Genomic DNA, 17,204 nt, shown 5'->3' on the forward strand with positions numbered 1-17,204 from the left:
TCTGGATGTGGTTTTTGTTTCCAACCTGAGTTCCAGTAAGTCCAAGGAACTCCAGTTACCCCAATGAACTACTTTAAGTGACACATCTCAGGTGACTCCTTCCTTCCCAAGTGCAAAAAACAGTAGGCACAGAAGCTCCACTTTTTCATGGATAGACAACTTTTTTTGCACTCTATAGAGGTTGTCAAAGACTTGCCTTTCCTTTTTCTGTGTGTTCCATTCCCTTAAAATGTGTTTCTCCCTTGGTTAATAATGATGGAAATACAACCATGCTTAATATTACATCAAGTCAATAGCAGGTGGATTTTGTATTTTACATGGATTTTTTTCACTTGGTTTCCAAACTATTTGTATAATCTTAGTGTCATAAATCCTCAGAGATTCTTACACTTTTATGGTTCTCCTTACAGATAAACTTGTACAACCTAGACACTGTAATGTGGTTCTGAATTATAAAAACCTTGCTCACGTTATCCCAGGCTCGTGATATTTTTGTTAGGGCTCCTATCCTTGGCAGGTTTTAATTTTTGCTAATCTGTCATCAAGTGATACAAGTTAGATACAAGTTATCTAAGTATTTCTTAATGTATATTGTACCCAATTGAAATAAGACCTCTTAGCTTATTTTTTAGTTCATTGTTTAGTTTATCTTAATAGGAACTTTTGGTAGGGCTGTGCCATACATAATTTTGTGGTTTTCTTTTGGAGCTATTTTATTTCAGAATCCTTCTCTTAAAAATATGGTACACCATGTTTTTTCCCTGAAGTCCAGTGTATTTTATCCTTATGAATGAGAGTAACTTAAGTATTGTATTTTTCTGCACACTGTTACACTTTTTTGGAATTGAATAATGTGAGAGATCAAAGTAAGGAGATGCTGGGTCATTGCAGCTGGGCAGAGCAGGGCACCAGGCTCCACCTAGTACCATACACTGAGTATGGAGACTCAGCCTTGATGGATGCTGTGTGCCAGAGACAAAGAATAGAGGCTGCTAGAGAGAGTAGCAATGAAATAATTAGGGACTTTAATGTCAGTTACTTCCATCCTGTAAAGCTGAGCTTTAGTAACAGAGAGCAGAGAACAGCCCACTGAAGGTCTTAAAGTTGTACACCTGCTGGATATTTTTTCTGCATACCATTGCTGTTATTCTTAGTTAACAGCTGTTGTTCATAGGGTTGTAGAGACTGTTCTCAATAGAAAAGGTTTTCTAAAACCAGCAGTTTAAAATTTGAAAGGATGAAAATATGACCCTAGGTGAGATTGCTCTCCAGCAGCCATGGTCAAACTCAAGTAACTGGAGCACCACCCTACTGAAGCAGGGCATTCTCTGGTGGTCTCTCCTGTGTCTCCCACAAACCAAAAAGGTAGATAAAAGTTGCACATACGTGCTGCAGTCACTCTTTGTTATTTTTACTGTGTTTCCCAGCATTTGAACCAGAGACACTCTGGGATGGTTGGAGATTTTCTGCTCGTTCTTTCAGGTACAGTCCCAAAATCCACATAATTTCTACTGTAAGAAAAGCTTTTGCATTTCAAGGCTGTTTTAAGGGAGGTTGTCAGGAATTTGGAAGTCCATGTTAACATTTATTCACTCGTAGAATATCTGGCAATGCTACAGGGTTGAGTTAAATACAGAAGGAAAATAAGTTCCTGCCTGTTTTTTTAGAACCATCAGTATAATGAGCTACTGTACCTGTCCTTTGTGCCTTTCAGATGCCAGCATGTATGCACATTACCTCTTCAATGCCTTCGACACTGCACAGAATGGCTCTGTGAAGTTTGAGGTAATTGCTTTGCATCTTCCATGCCACTTTCTCAGCTTTGTGTTTCTAAGCTTTTCTGTCCATTCTTCATTGCAAAGTAGTAGGACTTGTTGGATTAAAGGTTAGAGGTTTCAGTCTAAAGTCAGTCAGTGTTTTAAAATCTAGTTCACTTTGGTTTATGCAGATGCAATTGCATGTTTCAGTGAGGAAAGATCTAGACTGTACTAGTCAGAATCAGAGGGAGAAAGTGCAGAGGTTTATGTAGCAGGGTGGGGTGGCTGAGAAGAGTCCTATATGAAATGACACAGGGACACAGGGACACAGATAACTTGCACATTGTACCTTCTGCAGTCATCATGCCTTGCATTATTGAATTGTTACATATGTATGTTCCTAGAATATGGGGCCTTAAGCTTATCTGATGTGCTGAACAATCATCTCAGTTACTTGGAAACTACATGCACCCTTTCACTAAAAGGCCTGTGGCTATGGCTGCAAGCAACCTCTCTTTATGCTCAGCCCATAGTTGTAGGAGTGCAGCAAAGGGATATGTTAAGTCATAGGCTTCTGGAGGATGAATTTCATAGTTTTGAAGATTATAAAACTCCTATATAACTACAAATCACAAATCTTGCCTTTGCTGTCAAATGGGCAAAACCTCTGGTAGTTTCCAGGTAAGACTGGGAAATGTGTTCATTCATTAAATGTAAAATAGGAATGTTTCCATATGTACTTGTGTGTCTCTGTAGTGAGGGCTACAGTGGGAGATTTGCATAGGGCAGCTACTTAGTAATTGAAGGTGTCCAGAAACCTAAACAGACTGAGAACAGGAAAATGCCGTTAAAAATAACAAACAGAAAAACAAAAACAAACCTAGAAAGTGATGAACTTTCATTCCTGGCAGATCTGTCTCTACTGGTTGTCAACCATGAGAATTTTGCCCCTTTTTGGTATTATTCAACAAATTCAAATTCTCTGGGCCTTGGCAAAAATGAGTAGAAGTTTCTAAGCAGGGATGCACTCCCCATGCAGAGCTCACGGAGGTGGCTAATGATATTAAATGAGTTATCAAGAACTGTGTAGCTCTGTTAGCCTGAAGCTCTGCCAGTGCTAACAAACCCCTGGAGCTATGTTACTCTCTGTGCTTGAGCCACCATGCAGTATAATTAATAAATCAAAGTTATCAGAAGCAGTAATTTTACTGTAAACAAACAAAAAGCCCAATTAAAATTATGTGTGCCACACTGAGTAATTTGTGGTGGGAATCATATCTGGTCAAGTTTGACAGATTTTGCCAGAGAACAAAATCTAAGGCTCCCTATGTCAGAGGAGTTTAGGATAACTCCATCTCTCTAGGTGGAAATGGAGAAAATGCTGCATTTTCTCCTTTCTTTGCCAGCATCTCAGTCTGGAGGTAAGAAAGCATCAGCTTCTACTTGTGCAGCACAGTCCAGCTGCATTTAACCAGGCAGTGGCAATCTGAATGAGGGCTCCTTGCAGCAGGGAGGAGAAAGGCCACTGGAGCATCTGGCAGTGCTCTTAAAATACAGACATCTTAGTGAATGCTTCAACCAGTGATTTCAGTCAGAGAGGACACATTTTTGGAAAAGGGAGCCAGAAGAGGTTGATAAGCGTATGCTCCATCCTAAAAAGATAAATCTTTTGACTGGTGTTGTATAAAGAGGGTAACTTAGGAAAGGATGCTATGAAAATTCACACTTCTCTCTCTGCCTCAAACCAGGATTTTGTGATGGCATTGTCCATTCTGCTGCGGGGAACTGTTCATGAAAAGCTGAGATGGACATTTAATCTGTATGACATAAATAAGGATGGCTATATAAACAAGGAGGTAAGGCTGCTCCTGACAAATGTGGTTGATTTTGAAAGAGAGAGATGGTTGGTTTTTGTTGCAGAACACAATTAATTTTACATGCAGCTGATTAAGTGCAAATCAGAATGGACTCAGGCATTTGTCTATGTCTAAGCAAAGTGCACAGTGATCTTATTGCATTATTTTCTAGACATGTTTTCCTATATTGTGGTACCTTTAATGAATTGTTTTGGCCAGGAGCAAAATCCTAGTTACAGCTCTGAGCCACATAACCTCTGCGAAGGGGAGGGTGACAGTGGCAGTAGCTATGTGGTGACTGAGGCTCAAGGGCTTTCTTTCTGCACTGGCAGACACTGGGGGTCATCTGAAGCACTACAAGCCTCCAGCACCACTTCCAAATCCTGCATTGTCATCTGCTTTTATCTTCTTATCTGGTATTGCTTGTTCCCATTGTGGGAAGCCTTGATTTTGAGCATGGTAACCTTGAATATGTGTCAAATACATGTTGGTCCAGTCGAACCCATTGTGCATCCCTGGAGGGTTTGCAGTTACTGCCACTGGTCATGGAGCTGAGGGACAATTTGTACAAGGTGTGGGTGATGCCTGATGATTTTTTCCTTTTCTTTTTATATACCCTTTTATTTTTTTTTATACCTTTCACATATCCTCTGTATACTCTATACCCTTAACCTACATGCTTGTAGTTTGTGTAGTATAATATTCTAACTTAGTTTTGGAGTTCTGCAAGGCAGAAAGCCCTATGCTATCAAAAAACTAGAGGTTTCAACCTTGGTTGAAACCTTCTCCCTAAAACGTATTTTGTAAACTAGCTTCATTCGGAGAGAATTTTTTTAAAATAAGAGGACATTACTTCACTTATTAAGTTTCTTATTGGAGGATTCTAGACAGATATGCTAATTTGCAAAGTCCATAAAAATTGTATACACATTATACCATGTGTGCATCTCAACGTATTCCACCTTTAAAGAGCTGTGCACCTACAATCCTATTAAAATACTGAAATAAAACCCTTTTACCCTTTTAACTGTGCCTGCCTCATAATTCCAAAAGCAGCCTAAAGGCAACATGGGGAGAAACCAGATTCCCAGTTAGAGCTGTGAGGGTCCCTGGCCCTGGAGGTGGCTCTTGGGACAGGGTTGGTGCCACAGTGCAGGGCTGAGCACAAGCCCTGCTCCCAGCACCTCGTGTCAGAGCCAGGCCAGGGGAGGGGAGGGAGCAAAGGCAGGGCACAGGCAGAGGGAAGCAATTCTTTCTATAGGATGGGTTTGTGTGTCCTGATACATCTGTCTCCAGGCATATGCATAGTCATTCCAGGTGTTCTTTTGTCATAGGAGAAGGAGGGTGAAGAAAAGGGCAATATCGAACAGAAATGGGTTATTTCCCTTAATTTCCTTTTTTTGTTTGTGCTGGCATGCTGCTATGGCAGGAAATGATGGATATCGTAAAGGCAATTTATGATATGATGGGAAAATACACATATCCAGTTCTCAAGGAAGATGCACCAAGGCAGCATGTAGAAGTGTTTTTCCAGGTACCTGGCTTTTTGTTTTTGTTTCATAATGCTTGAGCTGTGCACTGATAGACTTTCCTATAAAGTTGAGTCTATACCTTACTATATATTCCAAAATAAACCCTAGCAGCCATTCAGCCTAACACTACAGTGCCTCCTGGTTTCCTGGCTCCAGAGGTATCTCACTTGTATCTCAACCTGACCCTCTGCATTTGGATGTGCCACATCCAGTAAGTCTGAAACCTGTGCATGTGCTGCAGCCCTTCTGTGCTGCTTCTCTCAACTGCCCTAATGACTGATAGGAATGTGGATGGGGGTTGGTTAGGCAGTGAATAAATAAATAATGGAATAAGAGCAGAGGTTCTGGTGTATGTTTAGGAAGTAGTTGAAGATAACCTCAAAAGTGTTTGAAATCCCAGAGTAAACAAGTCCTTAGCAGTTGGCCAATCCAGCATTGAGTCTGTGGTCTAAGCTTGTTAAGTGCTCAGCTTTATTCAGATTGCATCAACCAAGATATTGTACCATAACAATAGTGTTACCAATGTAAACCAATTTTTTATTATTTTATTTTGCAGAAAATGGATAAAAACAAAGATGGAGTTGTAACTTTAGATGAGTTTATTGAATCATGTCAGGAGGTAAGGACTAAATTATAACTGCAAGATAAGATCTATCTCATGTCACATCATTTGCTTTCATTTGGACAAACTTTATTTGAAACAAGATGCAGCTCAGAATCCTGGGTTTTCTTTGCTCTGTAAAAAAAACCAGAAAACCAAAAAGACAAACCAAAACAGCTTCAAGACTTAGTTTCTGGTGCTCTGTGAAGTCTGTGACTCAATAGTGAGGTAGGGTCAAGCAGAATAAGGGAGATGATATCTTCATGCACAATGCTGGGACCAGTGCTTTTATTTTCCTGAGTGGTCTGCAGTGCCTGATTCTACAGACAAGCAGACAACTGTAGAGAAAGCTCTTAACTGCCTTAGGTTGTTTTGGTTTTTTGTTGGTGTTTTTTTCCGCTTCATTTTGAGGGTCTGATACTCTCTCTGTATGCTGCCCCAGATGTCATTATCAGTTACCACATTGCTGAGACTGCCCAGAGTCAAAGGTGTCTCAAATTCTTGCAATTACAGCACTGAGTTATAAAACCAGTTGATGTTTGCATGGTCAAACTTTAAAAGCAAGTGCTATCATCATAGCAATTAATTTTTTCCCCCTGTTTTGGAAGTAAGCTCCCTCCTGCAAGAACCATATAAGAAATTGGCTGTGATAAATTTTTATTGGTACTTTTAGCACTTTAGCACTTCAGTACTTTTATTAATACTTCTTTAGCACAAAGAAGCATTTGCATTAATATGCAATTGGCCTAATGTCTGTTGTCTTACACCTTGATTGTATGAATATTCACTCAGAGACATCTCTAATATTTGACCAGTACAATAATGGTCTAAAAGGCAACTTCTGCCTTTTGGAATCTTTACATTGGTGCACAGAATTGCATATTGGCCCTTCTGTGCATTTTACATTCCCTGGAAAATCCTTTCCAGTTCTGCAGCCAGACGGCTCTTCTGTCCCTGGGCAAGGCAAAGATGCTCACTGTGGAGAGCTGGGCTGGCTTCTGCTGTTTTCATGTCAAACCTGGCACTGGCCACATCCAGTCTCAGTCAGGGACTTCAGGCAGCAAAATCCTTGTTTAGCAGATGCATAATAGAAAGCTAGTGGTTTTGAGTTACTTCATTCTTGGTCCCTCCTCATTGTTTGGCTTATTTTTGGCACCATCTTTATTTGATCATTTGTGTTGTGCATTATTCTTCACAGTCTTAATGCCTGTAGGTGTGTGTATGATCAGTGGTCTCAGTATTGGAACAGCTTTACTGTACTTGTAACTGTTAGAGTTTTAATTCTCTGCCCTGGTTTGGGTTTGGTTCCTTCTGTTGCCATCCTTGCACTGGGAGCTGGGCAGACTGATGCACTGTCAGGTGCAGTTTCCTGGCAAGCACTACAACACTAAGATTTATTTTTTTTCTTTATGAAAAACAAACCAAAGTGCACAACAGTGCTCACCTGTGCCATTGCAGTGGCTCTGGCTCATGGGCAGTGAACCCCTGGCATAACCCTGGAGAGGATGATTGGGTGAACAGTGACAGAGATGATGCAGCCTCACAATACAATTGAAGAATGCAATGCAACAGATCTCTTAAGTTTTTCAATGTGGAAAATTATTTTCATGTTATAGGAAAACAGCTGTTCTAACTCTTGGAATAACTGAATTCCTGGGGGGCTGGAAATCATCATTGTGTTTTTGAATACAGGTCTGGTTCTTATCTCAAAGTAAAATTCCAAGACTTCAAGAGAAATATTCCATGATTTCCCTTGTGTCTGTCTGTAACTTTCTCATTTGGGTCTAGGAGCCTTGGAAAGGCTGAGGTTGCACAGATAGCATGTGTTTTGTGTTGAGCTGGAATTCCTGGCAGGAAATGCTCCCTCAAGGCAGTTTGCTTATCGGTTCAAAACCTGCAATTCCATTTAGACTTGATGAGCATATTAGCCAAGAGCACATTTGCACACCCAGCATCATGGACATCTGAGGGTTGAGCACAGGCACCAGCACAGTCAGGCCCAGGAGATGACCCCATGCTTGGTCTGCCTCAAACCAACCCAAGGGCTAAATAATAAGACAACTGCTGTGCTGAATCAGAGCCTGGGCACTGAATCAGTCCCAGCTCATAGAGGGGAAAAGCATTCGCCCAGCAAAGCTGTTGCCTGCAGGAGCAGCTGCAGAGCTCCCTGGTGCCAAGGCAGAGTTATGCATTGTGCTTGTCCATGCTGGTTTCATGGAAATCTCTTCTCCTTGCTTTCAGGACGACAATATCATGAGATCCTTACAGCTCTTCGAGAATGTCATGTAACCAGACGAGCATTGGAGGAGTCTGAGACTTCCTGTGTAACAAAAGATTTCCTCTCTGAGTGAAAGCTTTTTACAATTGAGCCATGTCCAGTGTGTGAGGATTTTGTATGACATCTCCAACCAAACGGCAACCGAATGCAACTGATCCCACCTCTTCTCCCCAGGAGATGCCGGTGGACCTTTGTTTCGTTTTGGAAGCATGTGAATATTTTAATAACTCCTGACAAGAGAGAACTGCTGCTCAAAGTTCAATGAGTAATATAGAGCACTGTTTGCTAGGCACAAGTCCTGCTTTTAATCTAGCAAGCTTAATTCCCTATGATAGCACATGTTGATAGCTATTCAGCCATCTATTGCAAGTGACAGCTCAGTCCATACCTCCGTCCAGCACAATGTTTTATGGATGCCTTGCCGTTAATCTGCTTTGACAAAATTCCAATCTACCAGGGCAGTCTGTGAAAAAATGAACAGTCAATGTACCTGGGACATTAAACAGACAGCCCATGTAGCCAGTATCCCCATTTTTCCAGAGATCCTGCTTATCCTCTCACATGCACTGGTGCCACCACACTGAGTTTGGTGGAGTTCTTCCTGAACACATTACCAGGTGATCTTCATGCCAGGGTGAGCCAGAAAGGAGCAAACATGTTGCACATATTAATATCAAAGTACAGGACAAATCCTGTTCAGTGATGGTAAGTTCCCAAAAGGCCAGGCAGGTGTATAAGGGCTGCTACAGAAAGACAAACACCTGCTCTGGTCCCAGCTGCCTGTTGCAATCCCAGGGTGACAGGGACACCAGGTGATTCTCCACTGTGCATCTCAGCAGCACCATGGGCATGTGCTCTGGTCCTTGTGCTGTAGTTTGGCATACACTTCCTAGCTTCATCACTGGACATTACAGTAAGGTCTTGCTCCATTTATGGATTTGTTTAAGCTTTCTTGTTTTACTTAGTGAAGAACTGGGCCCAAAGATGCAGCTGTGTTTCAACGTACAGACCTTGGCACCCACAAGGTGCCCTGCACATTTGATTGGGAGCTATTGAATTGTCATTAGCCTCAGAATCAGCTGCCAGACCTATACTTTTTTCCTGCAAGGCAGTAGCATGCCTTCTACAAGCCCCATGTCCTTGCTAATGCCAAGTAGAGTATTGGTTTGGGGGCTTGTTTTTTTAATTAATAAAACAGAAAAATTAATGTAGTGAATTTACACCATGGTTGGATGATTTGTCAGCTGGGGAACGTCAGAGTGTTCTCTGCAGAAGCCTCTTAGGAAAGCTGACACACCAGAGTGCCACTGCCATCTCCAGGTGGACAGTGGCTGAGAAATGAAGGGAAGGAGGGAACAGCCAACTTTTCCAGCTGCTCAAAACACAGAGATGGAACAGTCCCTGCCATAATGCTGTATCACTCCATCCAGTAAGCATCTATTTTTATTGTAGCACATAATATATTACAGACAAACTGCTAGCAGTGAAGATATATTTTAAAAATTATTTAAGTGGAAGCTTTTTATAATACAGAATATATAGAATGCCTCAATTCTGTAGCCCTAATTTTATAAAAATTTCATCTATTGAAGCATTTCTGATTATAGAAGTAGGTCTGATCAGTCCTAGTATAATGATATGCCAATTCTCCAAGATGGGAAATTTTCCCCTTTTACTGGGCTCCTCCATTGACTTCTGTGTAGTCTTTATTTCTCTAAGTTGTCCCCTTATCATCAAAAGTGCTATTCAAGTGAAGTTACATGTCTGCAGGAATGACACCTTGGTCTGTCTTGTTTATTGCCTTTCATACAGATACCATTAATGAATTCCCTCCCAGCAGTGATCCAGAGCACAGCAGTTCCAGTGAGGGGCTGGGATATGCAGGAGGGATGCCATGCTGTGGGAGTAGCCTTGTCCTCCAGCTGTTGGATATTGTCATTTAGGTTTTATTTAACAGACGCTTAGTAAAGACATCAGTTGTAGCTGAAATAATACACAGTTTACACTCTCCCATCTTGATTCTTCTTGCAATCACTTTAGCAAATGACAGTATTTAAGATAATTACCAGATTTTCCCTCCCACCAAAAGGACATCTATTGTTCTAAGCAGTTCACTTCAGCAGAGGGAGAAGTGGTCAGAAAAATGGAAAAGAAGGATTTGAATCAGGCTAGCACAGTGCCTTTTTCCTCTAATAATTTTGCTTCAAGGGTGCTTATGAGATGGCACATACAGAAAAATGTTTGGAATGTGTGCTTTTCAAAAGAAAATGTTATTAGTTGCATGATGCCATAGAAGCGAAATTAATTTCTGGAATTACTGTGATGAATTTGGCCTCAGCTATGTTTCCTGGCCCCACTGGCAGCAGTTCTGTGGGGGCTGCCTGTGTCACCAGGGCTGTGACTGCTTTCTCTTGAGTGTGGCTCCAGTTCAGCAGCAAACAGCTGGTGCCACTGTCAGTGTGTGCTGAAGTGCATTGCTGAAATCAGGGTATCAGTACTGACCCTGCATTTCTGCCATCTCCTTTGCTGTTCCACTGTGCCTGCTTTTCACTGCCAGCAACAATGAGGGTGCATCAGGCACAGAGGGAGATGCTGACAGCCACCCTGAGTCTGCCCTTAGAGGATAAGGAGCTTTGATTTGGATCCCACAGAAGTCAGACCCCTCCCACACACCCCTGATGTTCAGCCCTGGGTTGAGCTCTGTGCTTCACCTGAAGCCCAGAGTAGCTAAGAGAGGAGGACTTGCAAAGTGGCATCCCCAGCTGTTTTCCCAAAGCTCAGAAGGCAGAATCTATCTGTGGCAGAGTCTTTGCCATTGCAAAACCAATTATTACCCTCTGTTTGTCCTTGATGCCACTGTTACAGCCAGAGGCTGGGATGCACCAGTGCACAGAGAGCCTCTGGGTTTCCATCAGCAGCATCTGTACATGGCAGGTGTGCTCCAGCTGACAGGTGACAGACATCCAGTGACTGTGAGAGAGCTGCACTCTGCATGGAAATGGCTTTGGGTTTGTTTTTTATGTTTTCCATGAATGTTACTCTGTAAACTTGCCAAGCCTCCCCTCACTCATAAACAGGGCTTGCAATATTTATAACAAATACTACTACAGCTTTCTAAATAAAACACACTATGCTACTCCAATCTCCCACCCTCATCAATCCTCCTGCCAGAAGGCAGAAGGCAGTTCCTGTTACAGTCAGACTCTCTGTCAGTGCTATCACACATTTCCTCCAAGTTGTGAATGTTTAAGTAATGTCTGAATCAGGACTCTGACTGTTTCACTAGTTACAAACATTAGTCTGCATCTTCATGCCAGCATTTTCTAAAGAAAGCCTTTCTAACATGCATTTTAGGTAACAATCTGTTGACAAATAGGAATGTGATTAATGATAATGCAAAAAAAAAAAAAGAAAAAAAAATAAGTACTGTGCCTGTTCTGTGGTTGTTTGTTTTCCTGTTCCTCTGAATGCAATGCAATATTGTGAGTAACTATGAGCCAAGCTAAAAGCTTGAGACACAAATACCCTGAGGTTCAGGCATCTTGGGCAGGACTTTGGCATTTCCTGACTGCAATATGTGTTAAGAACAAACACCCTTGTGTCCACGGGTCACCTCTGATGAGATGGCAGCAGCAGTGTATCAAACTTTTCTTCTTCTTCATGGAAGTGCCATGAAAGACCTAAGGAAATGTGCAAATAATGTAAATTGTGATAACTAAAGCCATGTTAATGGAGCAGCCATGTATACCTTCACTGTTACAAATGCAATTCTCCAATGGCAATTTGCATTCAATTTTGTTGAATGGTTTTAAAAATGTTTGTTTTAATAATAAAAAGAAAATACCTGTGGGAGCATGTCCTTTCTTAAACCCAGTATGTATTTTTTCTTAAGGGACACTGTCAGGTTAAACATTTGCAATGAACTTCTAAAAGTGGGACTCAAACATGTATCCATGTGCATGGGGGCTGTGAAACTGTACTGTGAACTGTACTGTGAGATAACATTTACATGCCAATGATTTATTTGCATCACTGATTGGGGGATGCTCTTATATTTGGTGCAGTGACATACACTGAACTGAGAGTCTGGCCCTTGTGTCAAGTTCAGAAATGTACTTCTACCTACATCACTGATAGTAATTGAGGTAGTAAAAACTGAAAGCTTACAGGCATGTCTTTTCCCTCCAGCACTTTTGCTGAAGTAGGAAAACAGGCAATCAAGTTGAAAAAAAAATGCAAACACTATTTTATGTTAGAGATAAGAAAAATAACCCAAAACCTCACAGTGTCCCTTTAGCTTTGGTTTATTGTAAACATCCATTCTGACAAGTGGAGAAATGCAGAAGCGATTTTGCGAGACTATATATATGTGTGTACATATATATATATATAAGTTTGCTAAATTCCATTTTGTAGGGTATAATTAATCTGTCTACCAGTACATCCCAGGAAAAAGAACATTAGTCCATGCAGAAATGTGAAAATAAAGGTGTCTGTGTGAAATGTGGTCTTGGTCTCACTGCAGTACCTGCCCAGTGCCCACTCCCTCAGCTCTGCAGAGCCTGGGCAGCACTGCTGCCAGCAAGGCACCTCCTGCTCCAAGAGACAGCAGGGCCCTCTGGAGAATGCCAGACTGGAATTCTTGCTTCCCCTGCAAGAAGGTGTGGAAACTACCTATTCAAAACCGCTCAGTCCTTGGGCTGTGTCCTAGCTGCTGCCAGGAAAAGCATGCTTGGGCTCAAAGCATGTGCATAGGCTTTTTGTTCACTTTTGGCTGAGGTTTGATCAGGTGGCTGGTGAAGCCTTAGATACTGCTGTGAGATATTGGGCACCTCTGGTTTTATTCTGAGCCCATCACCATTGCAGTCTGAGCATCTTGTCTTGCTGCTTCAGGGGTCCAGGGCATTGCACCTGATGGATTGAAGAGCAGTGTTCTGCACTAGCCACAGGGGGAACTTGAGGCATATGCCACAACTCAGCATATGAAAAAGGTTACTTTTGAATCCAATAATAGCCTTTTCTTATTGAGAGATTAATTCTGTAACCTCTGCTTATCCATGCAGGTCCAGCAAACTGGAAAGGGAGGAGGCCTAGACACGTTGGCACATGAAGTCTTTTCATAACATCAGATCTGGACTGTGTGGGATCAGGCATGGGAGCTGCAGGAGCAGAAATTCTGTGTGATGGAGAGTTGGTGATGGACCTACCCTTGCTGCCTGGCCAGGAGAGGCTGGTTCTCTGCAAACAGGACACCTGTCCCCTCCAGGACACATCTCTCTCCATGAGGTGGGAAATAATGAACTGAAAAATCTCCAGAGCCTCAGTGGATGTGGTTATTTCCAGCCTGTTCTCTTTAAACTTTCTTTTTGTCTTGCAAAGGAAAAGTCTGTCTTTCTCCATCTGTTCTTGTGGAGACTGGGAATTGTTGTGGGGCTCTGACCACAGCAGGAAGGTGCCTCCTGAGCACAGGGTGAGTTGTCACATTGCCTATGACATTGTCCTGGGGACTCACCTGCTGTCCTGTTCCTGTGCATTGCAGCCTGTGGAGGAGCCTGGGGGGTATCAGGGTGATCCATACTCCTTGTTCAGGACAGGGGCTTCTGCAAGGGATGGGCAGTGCTCTTGGTGGTGGGGAGAGGGGGATGTTTTCTTTAAGAACTTGGGACACTTCCAAAGTTACTTGTTGGAATTTGCACCCAGAACCAGCAGCCATGAAATGGAGAAGGGGAACAGCACAGCAAAGGTGCAGTTTTCCTCAGGAATCTGCTCTGGTCTGAAGTCTGGCTGCAGAGGATGTGCCAGGATAGACACTGCCCTCATCCAGATAACAAAACGTGAGAATGAGCTTGAACACTCCTCACAGCACCGTGACTTCCCTTCCCTGCACCATAGGTTTTCTCATGACAGTCTCCAAACTGAGCCCCAGCTCAGGTCCCTCTGCCTGCGACTGACGAGGCACACAGGGGATAAAGCTCTGTTGCCACTGCCCCAGTGTTTTTGAGTCTGTATTTGCTCTTTCCATTTGCAGAGAGAGACAAGGAGTGCATACATTGATGTTAGGAAGGATGGAGGGGAAAGGCACACTGGTAGTAATGTATAGTCATCTCATTGTTAAAATGTCTATGAAAAGTTAATGCTGATCCAGGATTTTCCAGAAGACTAATGAGTTATTGGAAATTGTTGATTAAAAAAAAAAATAATCCAAGATTGATTTTACAATCCCAGCATTAAATTGAATTTGTTGACATTTTCACAGAAACTTATCCAACCTTTGTGTTCTAATTAGCTTATTGATTTATTTATAAATCACTATAAATTGAAAATGTATAATAGCGTAAATATGCATGAAGATAAATGTCTGCATGATGTTTTCTGTCTGAACAAATATTCTGAATTTTAGAGATCTCAGAACATGCTAGAAGTACCAGAGCCTTGTTTTCTTCAGACAGCACAGGCTGTTACAGAAAAGCATTTGTCACCAACCACTTATAAGTAAGAAAAAAATTACTTATTGTGGTGGGTGAGCATTGCACTCATGGGAGGCACACTGCCTGTGCTGTAACTGATAATGAGTAAGACTGGGAAAAACCCACATGTGTGTACGAAAAACTGAGTTGCAAAAATACTTCTAAATTGTTCTCAATTTTTGTTTCAGACTTTCAAAAATTTATCTCACTTGATTTGCGTTATATTTGTTTTACTTCGCACTAAGCTGTAATATCATTATGCTTAAATCTTGAAGGACATCTGCTACAACAAGGTATTGAATTGCCTTTGGTTCCTTTGGTATTCAAATGAAGGAGCTGTGCACAAACAAACAAGAGACACTTTGAAATGCAAGGAAGGTAAGAAATTTCTATCTCAGCAATGCTTGGTAGTGATTTCACCAATGAAATAAAATTAACAGAATAATAAGCTTTTAGTGTATGTTGTAATCTAGCAGTGCATATTTAGTGCATGTCATAAATAAAAAATGGGAATATATGGTATAGATTTCAGCAGCTTTGAAGTCCAAAAGCAGAATTTCAGAACATAAAAATTCCCTTTTCTGAAAGGACATTTAATCCTCATTTGGAACAGAAATCACATTCCAGCCTGCGAAGAGGATATTCCAAGGGTTTGAGCAGCCCTGCTCAGCAGGCCCAGAGACATTGCTGCAGAAATGGATGTGACACTGCAGAAACCTGCAGGTAATTTTAGATATCACTTTTATTAAGTCATATCATATTCAAAGACATCCTGTTCTTTTACTGCAGCTTTGCTCTGGATTGGGTGCAGATTTACAGTACCTGGGGGAGCTCTGCTGACATTGTGGGAGCAGCTGGCCAGGTCCTGTGTGTCCCCAGAGCCCCTGCAAGGCCTGGAAGAGGTACCTGTTCCTGGTGGAGCTGAGTAGAGCCGTAGGACTGGGGAGGAAATTTTGACAGCTGGGAACTAAGCTAGTCTTTCATGGAGTGGATGAGTCCCTGTGCATTAGCTGTGCCTTTCCTCCAAGGTTGACTCCATGGAGTAAGAACATGCCTTATTGTAAGGCATAAGGGGTTTGGAGAATGTTAACTCCATAGGGGGTTTGGAGAAAGTTAACAGCAGTGAGCTGGAGCTACCTTGGGGGAAGAGCCAGAGGTGTCTCATGGCACTGACATGGTCTGGAAGGGAAAGACAAAACCCTGCCTGGGTCTGTGTTAGTAGAGAGACCTCAAAAATGTGACCAGGCTGGTCACACCTGTTCCCAGTGCTGGGATTTTTTTGAAGATTTTTAGCACTTGGCAGAGAAGGAGCAATAGTAGTGTTTGGCTTGCCTTCTATGGTTGTGCTTTCCAGGTATTTTCTGTCCTGCTCTGTGGGCACCTGGGCCCTGGCTCTGCAGGTTCTCCCTTGTTCCCAGCAAGAGACAGCACTGCAGCTCACAAGCCCTCAGCTTCCACACAGCACACATCCAGAGCTGTGGATTAACCCAGGGGACAGCTAGCACTCACATACTGGAGTACTGGCACGGGAAGAAGCAAATGGTCTGAGACTTCCATGGGGAATAGGCAGTGCCCAGTCCATGGCTTGAGGCACCTCTGAGTGCTCCCTTACTCCTTGCATGGAGCTGGGCAAAACAGCCAGTGTTGTCATCCTGTGCATAACAAATAGATGTATGTGGATGTGTATGGATGTATATGGGTGTATGGAACATAAGCACAATGCAAGAGATTCTGCAGATTCTGTAGGCACAGGCTACACAGGCTGTTACAGGACATTTGGCAATCAGAGTTTGGAGTAATAGGACAGGAGTGTCCAGTGAAAATGGTTTGCTGTTGTAGAGCAGGTGCTGGCTATACCCTGAACAGTCCCTTCCTGGCAAATGGAAAATAAAAGGCCGTGGGTTTGCTCAGCACTGCTCAAAATTTAATCAAATGCAACTAGAAAAAATGTGGTGGTAAGTCCCGTTGCATTAATCTTTATTAGACTTACATTTTCCCTTGCAAATGTGACATGGCATCAGGTATGTGTCTCAAGATTGTACTTTTTGGGACATCACAGGGAGGATTGCAGTGCTCCCAAAGTAGCCCTCAGTTTCCCCAAAGCACTTTCAGCAGATGAGCCTTGCAGAGAGCCACTTGGCCCCAGCCAGGGTGGCACCTGAGCCACGGGGACACTGCTGGGGGCACTGCTATCCCTTGTCATTCCACCGTGTGATACAGCCCAGCAGCTCTGAACACAAGGCCAGGTCACCAGGGTTGCCAGGCTGGAACAAAACCTGCACAGCAGTTTCAGGTGGGGGTGCAGCTTCTCCCCTCAGCCATTGTTATGTGAGTGGTGACTGCTTGCATGTGGCACGGGAGCAAACTACAAATAACTGCATGAACTATTCCTTCCCTCTGACAACAAGGCCAAAATTGCACATCAGCTTTATTCCTTCTCATGCCAATCTCCCACTTCACTGGCAGGCAGAGATGAGACCCTGGCATTCACAAATTCCCCGTGATAATCGTACTCAGGCTCTGCCAAGTCACCTGGGTACTGCTGGTGCTCATGGTGGGGACATACTGGTCAGTACTTTTCCAGATGCCACATGACTTCTTCAGGGGTGTGTGATGATCTGACGACTGCAGATGTAGCAATAAATAGGCTATAGGGCCTTTAAGGACACCAGACATTTTCTCTCTGTCAGATAGTTATCAGTCTCATACCCAA

At 42.7% G+C, this 17,204-nt stretch overlaps 1 protein-coding gene across 8 annotated transcripts in view; it reads left to right on the forward strand.

Moving 5' to 3' along the window:
* KCNIP1 (potassium voltage-gated channel interacting protein 1) overlaps positions 1-12,527 on the forward strand; it is a 400,236-nt gene extending 387,709 nt beyond the window's left edge. For 7 of the 8 annotated variants that reach the window (XM_085073218.1, XM_085073217.1, XM_085073219.1 and 4 more), the window contains 5 exons: positions 1,715-1,785; positions 3,506-3,613; positions 5,043-5,147; positions 5,702-5,764; positions 7,988-12,527. In XM_085073218.1, coding sequence (XP_084929344.1) covers positions 1,715-1,785; positions 3,506-3,613; positions 5,043-5,147; positions 5,702-5,764; positions 7,988-8,035 — 395 coding nt within the window. In that variant the 3' untranslated portion in view covers positions 8,036-12,527. The remainder of the gene's footprint in view (positions 1-1,714; positions 1,786-3,505; positions 3,614-5,042; positions 5,148-5,701; positions 5,765-7,987) is intronic. The other variant, XM_085073220.1, reaches the window with a different exon arrangement.
* Positions 12,528-17,204: the final 4,677 nt, after the last annotated feature.

Source organism: Lichenostomus cassidix, chromosome 13, assembly GCF_008360975.1.
Source record: "Lichenostomus cassidix isolate B80296 chromosome 13, HeHo_3.0, whole genome shotgun sequence".
NCBI classification, from domain to species: Eukaryota; Metazoa; Chordata; class Aves; order Passeriformes; family Meliphagidae; genus Lichenostomus; species Lichenostomus cassidix.